Genomic DNA, 10,000 nt, shown 5'->3' with positions numbered 1-10,000 from the left:
CCCTTTCAAGAACTTCAACAGCACCTTTCAAGTCAACCTTTACACTGGCCATACTTAGCAAAGTCTGTTCATCTACGCTATCCACTACAGCTGCCACAACTGGGCATTCATCCACGGTTTCCACATTCCCTTGGCTACTTTCAAATGGTTGTATGTCAACAATGTCTCTGAAACGGCTCTCATTCACCTCAATCACTTTGCTTGTAACTTTCTTCTCCATTTCTGCACCATCCAGCATTTCACATGTCTCAATTTCTCCATCGTTCAATTGCACCAAACTGCTCTTGTGTTTAACCATTAGTTCAAGAGATTCTGTGTGCGACTGGTTAAATGAACCACCACTCAAACTTTGGGCTACAAATTCAGCTTCAACAACCCCATGGATAAATTCACAAGGACCAAGGGGTTCTGAATATGATTCACAACTGAGAGAAGCAGCAACTGAATTTTGGTCTTTACCTTTCCCCACTCCATTGTTCAGGTCCGATTCCAGAAGTTGGGACCCCTTAAATATAACTGTGTCTGAATGGTCATTGAATGGAGGGGCTATCAGGCTGTCATCATCCTCCTTAGCTTTCACGTTGGAAGACTCAATGAAGGACTCTGAAGATGACCAGCTTTCTTTAGGTACTGTAGAATCAACAATTGATTCTTCTCCATTAACGGTTTGATTGTGGCCACATAACAAGAGCGTATTAGATTTTGACTCTTCTTCAAACATTTCAAAGCTCATTTCCTTAATCTTGCTGGTTATTGCTGGCAATTCATCGTGCTGTTCAGCCATTCTTCCATCAAAATCATTAGTTTTGACCTCCAGTAAGCAGCCACTAGTACCATTGACTGTGTCCAGGAAGGCTATGCTACCTGTAAAGTCTTTGTTTTTCACCCAACTTGCTTCGTCAACTGGAAGAGATTCATCTGAGACATATTCAGCCAAATGGGTTTCGAAGTCTTTAGAACTTACCATTAACACTGGAGCGGATTCATAATTTGCTAAATCAGCAGTGGATCCTGCAGGTTTCACATCAACATTACTGACTTCGACCATTGGAATATCCTCAACGACACCTGCTTGTGCTGTAGTACTTGGTATCTCATCTTTGGCATTTATGGTACTATGCTTCCGTTCATTACATTCCAGAATATCCTCCTCTCTTGCTGAGTCATACTCTTCACTTTCAGAAAATTCCTCTTCACTTTCAGAGTATTCTTCCCCACTGATGAGCTGATCTTCGTTTTCAGAAAGTTCCTCTTCACTGTCAGAAAAGTTATCATCTTCACTGTCAAAGAAGTCCCCTTCTCTCTCAGAAATGTACTCTTCTATGTCCGACGAGAATGCTTCTGCTGTTCCTAAGCTTTCCTCTTCTTCTAATGACGAACTATCCGATCCATCACATGCAATATTCTGTGAATAGGCTTCAAAAATTCCTCTGTGCTTATCTGTTTGATCCTCTGACATGAAACAGTTTTCTGTTCTGTAGGGTGGGGACTCCAGCATTTTAGCATTAGAACTTCCAGGTGGCAGTTTAGAGTTTTCTGCTTGAACAGCATGAATGGATGACTGGAATTGTCCAAGTTGATCATATGTTGCACTATTGTCATCAACTGCCCTGTTTTCATTCACTGCTGTGAGTTCATGTCCACAGTCTATTTCTACATTGGCATCTACTAGTTGATTTTCCTTCCTTTCATCATGATACTCCATATCTTCTTGGTCTGCTGGCTTCTCTTTTTCACACAAAGATAGATCCACTTCTTCACACAAAGCTAGGTCCAATTCTTCCGAAAATGAAGCTGCATTTATGTCAGATGACATGTTTACAATCCTTTCTTCACTCGAGCCCTGTACGAAGTTCATGGAGAACTCTGAACTGTCTGCTACGACATGCCTTTCAGAGTGGTGTGCTGCATCTTCACAAACGCTTCTCTCTAAGTCATCATGTTGCTCACAGGTCAATCCCATGTTTGCAGCTGGTGAGCTGGCTGTCATAACTTCATCTGTGTATGTGACAAGGCTATCTTCCTGTTTGAAGCCATCTAAGTAAAAACCCCCATTGAGAAGATGGTCTTTTACTGAATGCACTACAGCAGCAGGCGAGCTGCCCAGCATAGTCTCACCTGCCCCTCTCAATGCATCGATAGAATATCCTTCCTGCATCATTACCTGACATTCTTTTCTGCCAGAAAACTTGTTTATTTGCACACATTCGGATGTGTTGTCACCTACTGTAGGTTTCTCAATGTTGCGGTCTATGCATTTCCCTGTAAGAGTGATTGGCTCATTAAATCTTTTGTTCTCAAGAGGAGAAGATTGAGGTGTTTTTGATTTACGTGCTGGAGAACGAATAGCTTTGATACTCAGATTTTCTGCTTCAGCAGTAGATTCAATCTCTTCATCGTATGAGAAACTGCTGGCAGCTGCAGGAAAAGTAAGTGATGATTAACAAAAATCCAGAAGTCATCGCATCACATACATGAATTAATTCAAACCTTTCTACTGTTTTAAGAACTTGATTAGCATTAAGCAAAAATCCAGATGTTATCACATCACATACATGAATTCATATAAAACTTTGTACTGTTTTAAGAACTTGATTAGCATTAAACAAAAAAAAAAGATTAATAGAGGGCTATTTAAAAATGATGAGTGCGTCATACAATCACTCTCATCTCGTATACCTTTTGCCGAGGTTTGCCTCAGTATCACAGTATCGTTATCTTGCAGTTCACATGGACGTTGAAAGGTTCTGCTAAGATTGTTGTCACCATCAGAGGGTAAGTTGTTGATGTCATCAAGCCCCGATTTTTTTTCTTTCCTCAAAGTTGAAGTCTTAGAGGATGACCTAATGCAGTCCTTGACTGTAACACCAGTCTTTTCAGTTGCCTTGCATTTCTCATCAATCACTTCCTGCCTCTTCAATGGCTCCAAATAGCCTTTTGTTCTCCTGGTCTGCCTTCCCAAAGTTGGCTTGGGCAAGACTTCACTCACATTGTCATGGGAAATTGACGATTTAGAGGTGTTTCTAGTACTTCTTGGCATTGTGCCAGTTGTGTTTGTTTCTACTTGTGATTCGGGCTCAAAAGTACCAGGAATGTTCTTACATGCCCTTGTTTTACGATGCACCTGCTGTGATTCGGGCCTATCCATGCCCTTGTCTTGCTTTTCAAAACCAATCTCTGTAGTGTTACCTTTGCTCTGATGGTTCTCTGACTTCAGGACAACTGATTTCCTCTTGTCCAACTGTTCAGGAACAGTCTCTGTACTGTTATCTTTGATCTGATGGGCCTCTGACTTCAGGATAACTGATCTCCTCTTGTCCATCTGTTCAGGAACAATCTCTGAGGTAGACTGCGTATGCTTCATCTCAGAAGCTGCCAAAGTCTTCCGTCTGCTCCTCCGCGTGGTTCCTGCAGGAAGATCATCCCCAACTTCTTTTGATTCAATAGAGTTGCCTTTGATCTGCTCTTCAGATGTAAAATCCAGTTGCTCAGAAGCCATTTCTTTGTCCTGGATGAGTCTTTTCTCAGAGGCTAATGTCATCCGTCTGCTTCGTCTGGTGTTCTCTAGAGGAGAAGATTCAACTTGATTTGCATCAATGAAGTTCCCTGCAAAGGTTTCCTCTGCGTTAGCTTTTGCAACTGGTTCAGGCACATGGACAGAACCCTTCTTCAATCCTTGTCTTCCTGAACTACGTGAGCTACCTTGAACTATTTGTTTGCAAGCATCTTTTCCACCAGTTTCTGTGTCTCTGGGCTTCTTGCAGACATCAATGGCATTTGTTTCCTCAGCTTTGCTGGCTTCTGGGACTGGGATTCCCCTCCTTTTCTGCTGTCCAACCAGCGCTCCTGTCATCTCTTGAGCACAAGCCTTTCTTGTTCCATTTCTGGTGCTCACGATTTTCTCAACCACAGGTGCTGCTTCTGAGCTTTGATGCCTTGAGCTACGTGAGCTTCTTCCAACTTGCCGGATCTCTACCATCCTCTCTTCAGCAGGCTCCTTCTTGGTGCTCCTGGTCTCCTTCACACCTGCGAAAGGTGGTATTTCTTCTGCCGGATGATCGGCCTCTCTCAACTTCACCTCTATAGTGTTGGAAAATGTTACTGCCCCTTTCTTTTTCCTAGGTTGGGCTTCCTTTGCATCCACCAGGTATGGCTGCCCGAACTTCTCCTCACCAGAACCCTTGCCCTTTGTCACATCTGCTGCCTCTGCAACCTTCTCTTTAGATTTAGGGCTCCTGGAATGGCTCCCTGGCGACCTTACCTTGACCCTTCCTCTTCGAAGCACAATTCCTCCAGATCTACCCTTCTTCCCTTCTGATTTAGGACTCTCCGTCTTGAAGTTGGAGTCCTCTGCAGATCTGCTCTCCAGCTCACCATTAGTACAGGTCTTCTCTTTGCGTGCGGCATTTCTGGTGCTCACCACCTTCATTTCCTGCTTCTGAGCAGTATTACTTTCTATCTCGCCATTTCTGGATGACTTTTTTAATGCACCAGTTGGAGGTGCTTGAGCAATGGCGGAGGCAGCCTCGTGACCTCTGGTGGCCCTTTGAGTCTTCGTATGCGCTTCAGAATTCTGAGCAGAATTATCTCCAGCGGCCTCCTCTTTCCTTTCTGTGTTGCTTAAGCCAGGCTCACGAACTCTAGTTGTGCGTTTTTCTGGCTGGTTGCCCTTCTCTGCTTGAGGTTGTGGTTTTGGCTGCGGCAGGATACAGGGCAAGTTTAAACACCACGGAAATGGAGTTCACTGTGTGAAGATTGCTCTTAAGAAACAGCTAGCAGAACTGTGGCCTGAATATATTTCCACAAAAAATCAAGAAGAAAATACACGATTAAGAAAGAAGACTCACCTTGAAAAGGGCAGAAAGGGCGTCACCCATTTCAGCATTGGTGGCATTGGCAGGGATGCCATGCTTCTTGCAGAGAGTCTGGAGCTGGCGCCGAGGTAGGGAATGGTAATCCATGGTGGAGAAATTAAATCTCTGCTTTCTTGTCTCTTGCTTCAACTACCTTTGAGTCTCTCTTATCCCTTCCGAGCTTTGAGTCTCTGTTCAATTTCTGCTTCTAAACCTGTGTTTCCAGGTTAGGATTTCGCCTAGCTCGACTCTTAATTCTCTACAAGCTATGCTGAAATTAGGGTTTCTAATGCACTCAGTGTTGGAGGCAGGGTTTCTTCCGAACTTCCTGTGTCGCCTGATCTAAATTGAGGACTTCTGCTACCTTTCTGCGAGTTCTGTGTTCAGCTCTCTAACTCTGGGTCAAAGCTAGGGTTTGAGCTACATCAAGGCTCTCCTGTTCGTTCTACAGGGGCTTCAAGTTAGGGGTAGGGTTAGGGTGTCTCTACCCGTTGTGCTGCAAATGTGCTCTCTGACTCTCTCTCTCTAGGCTCTCACACAGCCTCCTCTCTCTCTCTCTCTCTCTCTCTCTTTCTCTCTCTAGGCTCTCACACAACCCACCCTCTCTCTCTCTCTCTCTGTCTCGACTCTCTCACTAGCTCGTCTCTCTCTAGGCCTCTCGTTGCTGGTTTCACTTGGCTTCCAACTACCTTTCCCAGCCCCCTCTTTTCTATGCAGATCTGCCTGACGTCCGGCGTGTCCTGGTTGGACAGTTTGTCTGCATGCTTCCAACGAGCAAGAACCCCAAGACGAGACCGTTGGCGGCCCATTTCAAATTTCAAATTCTTACAAGAATTTCCGCCACCTTTTTACCGAGCGTTGAGAAATTTTGAACTAAGCTCCTCTTCTCACACAAGCCTAAAACTAAGGGCAGCGTTACATATGATTATCGTGGTCGGCTTCTGCGCAAGGTTTGGTGTAATTGTACCTTCAAATTTCAAATAATTAAGGTTGAAGATCTCTACACGTACACATTTTAATTGGTTGTAGAAAATGTCCTCAAATAAAACTTACGGTAAAAGATTTGCATTTTTTCCAAAAAAAAAAAAAAACTTTTTGTCACATATAAAGGCCCTAATGAGAAATGTATGTATGTAGCTTAACATATATGTATGTATGAATAGTTCAAACTTTGTGAAAAGGGAACACATGGAGATGAAATATGTGGGTCTATTGGCACCCTTTTCAATGGACATGGTTGAAGGCCCCCTTGTTGGTGTCCCTTATGGTTATATATAACTTGGGTCATGCATATCAAAATGATAGTGTAACGTTAGGACCATTTTCTTAGCATTCCTCAAAAAATATTTTTGTAAAGATTTGCAACTTCACAATTACATATTCTTTCTCAAAATCTGCACATTTGTTAGCTAAAACATAAGTGAGGTCCTCATAATTTTCAAGGTTTTTAGAATCAATAATTGAAACTTTATAGAGAAAAACATAAACTTTTTTAATGATGCAGTCTATAGTCAGGTACCATTTTCACCAATTGAGCAAACCTAATAATACCATGTACTGCACAATGTAATATTTTTATGATACCTTTTTTGTAAATGTAACCCATTCTAATGTTTCATGATGCAATAATGCATTTGTTCATGATGGAAGTCTACATTTAGCTGGGATACCATATTTCTTGGGGACAGTCTAGTTTTGTAAAATGGAGGAAGAGAGATGGAACTTGCTATGTAAACTTTTGAATGTAGACAAGTAAGGTCTTTGACTAGGTAGTGGTGTACTCAAGAAAGTCATCTAGATTAACTGGGTCTAGATGTAAAGATTGATTTGAAGTAATATATATATATATATATATATATATATATACTATTGATCCCAAAAGAAAAGACACATGAGTACACCAATATTTTTATGTAAAATGGAGGAAGAGAGATGGAACTTGCTATGTAAACTTTTGAATGTAGACAAGTAAGGTCTTTGACTAGGTAGTGGTGTACTCAAGAAAGTCATCTCGATTAACTGGGTCTAGATGTAAAGATTGATTTGAAGTAATATATATATATATATATATATATATATATATATATATATATATATTATTGATCCCAAAAGAAAAGACACATGAGTACACCAATATTTTTATATAGGTAGTGGTGTACTTAGGAAAGTCATCTCGATTAACTGGGTCTAGATGTAAAGAATGATTTGAAGTAATATATATATATATATATATACTATTGGTCCCCAAAAAAAAAGACACATGAGTACACCAATATTTTTATATAGACTTGATAGTGGTTTGACAAAAGGTAAACATAGTACATAAACTTCTTTTTCTTCTTTTTCTAAACAATCATGGCACCATCCAAAAATGTCCTTAACCTAAAGGAGTCTTCACATTGGTGTTTCCTACAGCCCCTTAGTTTCAAATCTACAACGTCTTAAGTAGAAAATATGATTCTTTGTCTACCTCAACTCATGGGACTCTTCACACCCAAATTTAGGTCCATGACACGTTTCTCACCACACAACCCATCATTGATTGGTTAATAGGTAAGTCATTACTTCCATGCCACACTTGTTTTGTGTTGCTTCTCCATCAATCATTTTTCGTATCTTGCAACTCCTTGCATCTATTTAATGTTGCATCTATATCTTGCACAAGATCCTCACTGGGGCATGATGGTATAAGATTTGCTTATTAAAATTCAATACTTAACCAAATCTACAATCGATACTATTAAATATGCATTTTCCATACTTGGATTAATTCTAATATTGGGATCTATGACTTTAATGATATGGTATAAGCTGTTAATTGGTATTAGGATATTGTTGTCAAACTTTTTTCATGTACACTATGATAAGCATATTATTTGAAGAGCTTGATGAATACTAATTCTTGTGGGCATTCTGATTAATTGTTAATACTACCAAGGCAAGTCTTAGTATTGGAATTTCACATGTGGGTCCTAATTTAAGGGCCTCACACAACATTTTACTCATATTAGAATTAGTGAGGACTAGGGTAAATTTTCATATTTTATTAGCACTATTGTAAGGGTGGCTCAAGTGTCATTTTTGAACGCTAATGCATGTACACATGTATAGCATGGAACTATGAGAAAGTTAAGTTTGTTCACCTTGCTCTCATATACTTATTTTTTATGCTTTAGTACATAAATATAAAAAATATGTTATCATTTAGTCTATAAAGACTTGACAACAATAACAAGAAAGGGGTCGGGTGTGGTGGACACATGCCTTCCGCAAGAAGAGGGGTTGGGTGTGCACACATGCCTTCCCCTCAAACAAATTCAAAGTGCTAACTTGTTTCTTTTATATGATGGCAAGTAAGAGTCATTCCTCTTTGGCATTATGGAGTGTATAATGATTATGATGGTGGATGTAATTGGCATACTTGGTATCAACATATTTTTGTAGCATGGCCTTGTGACATCATTGCAAATTTCCATGGAAATAATCAAAGATGAGATGTGTAATTATCCTCTTGTTATGGTATTGTAACTTGCTACGGTTTTGAAATTGAGATTATTGCATAACATTTTTGGTTTTGGTTTTTTGCTTACTCAATGAAATTGAATTTATTGATTTGTTTACAAGGCCAGTCCAATTGCATTCACTTATTAAAGTGATAGTGAAAAATTGTAGGATAGAAATACACACATTTTTGGTTTTGGTTTTTGCTTCCTCAATGAAATTGAACTTATTAAGTTGTTTACAAGGCTAGTTCAATTGCATTCACTTATTAAAGTGATAGTGAAATTTTATAGGATAGAAGAAATGCACACAAACATAGACACACATATACACATACACACACGAACATAGACACTCACATACACACATTTCATGTAGTGTAACCACACATACACACATGTTTTCTTGTAGTGTAACTACATATAAAATCCCTTGTAGAATGCACATTTAAAGAGTGCAAAAATAACTAGGTTAAAGAGGATGGAATATTTTCTTAATAACAACACCCCCACCATTTGTTTTTCCTCTCATCATCTTGAACAAACTCAAATAATTTTGCTTGTTTCTTATGTATTGCATTCACAAATGAGCACATTATACTTCTTCTTAATCATTTATATATTCCTTTAAAGAAGACACTTGGCTAGGATTATTTTCATTGAATGAATGTATGTGACACTTACATTACACATACTCATTATTTTCATTGAATGAATGTATGTGACACTTACTCATTACACGTACTTTTACACTTGCATTAGCATGGAGGACCCTTTGAGGATGATCAAAGCATCATTAATTCATAGATTTTGTGATCAACATCATGAAGACTACATCATCATCCTTGCATATAAGAGAGGCGACATTCTTTAAATCAATACTTCTTATAATCCCTTGGCATTATTCTACCACCATAGATTCATCTTATGGAGCCCCCCCCCCCTCTCTTATTGGTACCTTAATAGACATGTTGGCATCAACATGGGATTGATCCTTTCATATGTAGATTTCACAATCCTTTAGAAGTTGTGTAATACATATGCTTCTTCTTTAGAGCACCATATCAATACTCCTCCATTCTAAATTGTGGCTTATATACTTATTGGCTTTTAAGTTGCTACATCACCCCATTTTCTAAGGCACTTAACATAACCATATAAGATCTCTAAAATACCACTGTACATATGTACGTAACAGTTTTTCCTTTTTTCACACTCACATGCACTCACAAAAATATTGAAGTTTCTAGCTATTAGACTTCAAGGGATGTCACACATAGGCACACTTTTTCCTTTTTCCTCACCATGCTTGTATCTCTTCCATATTGTCACCATGGTTTCAAAATTGAAGAGCCTTGTATCTCTTCCATATTGTCACCATCCTTTTATCGCTTCCATATTGTCACCATCCTTGTATCTCTTCCGTATTGTCACTATGGTTTCAAAATTAAAGATCCTTATGCTTAATAGCTTAATCATACAATTAGCTTCAAAGACAGGGGTGTGATATTCATAAGAAATGGGTGTATGTTAGCAAGATTCTCTTAAGATTTTTGTTATGTTCTATTTGTGCAATATGAAATATTGCATAAATATTATTCTACATAGACATGGTCGTTCCATGAACATGATAGCATGGCATGTAGC

General features: G+C 39.3%; 1 protein-coding gene across 1 annotated transcript in view; it reads right to left on the bottom strand.

Moving 5' to 3' along the window:
* LOC147639180 (uncharacterized) overlaps window positions 1–5,537 on the bottom strand; it is a 12,751-nt gene extending 7,214 nt beyond the window's left edge. Inside the window, exons 1-3 of the mRNA XM_086788129.1 lie at window positions 4,848–5,537; window positions 2,680–4,696; window positions 1–2,418 (exon numbers count right to left, since the gene is read on the bottom strand). The exon at window positions 1–2,418 is cut by the window's left edge and continues 1,535 nt beyond it. Coding sequence (XP_086644255.1) covers window positions 1–2,418; window positions 2,680–4,696; window positions 4,848–4,961 — 4,549 coding nt within the window. The 5' untranslated portion in view covers window positions 4,962–5,537. The remainder of the gene's footprint in view (window positions 2,419–2,679; window positions 4,697–4,847) is intronic.
* Between the last annotated feature and the right edge of the window lie 4,463 nt (window positions 5,538–10,000).

Source organism: Cibotium barometz, chromosome 4 (genome assembly GCF_041138505.1).
Source record: "Cibotium barometz isolate CiBa-2024 chromosome 4, ASM4113850v1, whole genome shotgun sequence".
Lineage (NCBI taxonomy): Eukaryota > Viridiplantae > Streptophyta > Polypodiopsida > Cyatheales > Cibotiaceae > Cibotium > Cibotium barometz.
The sequence above is the reverse complement of the archived record's forward strand: the minus strand, read 5'-3'. Positions and strand labels throughout refer to the sequence as shown.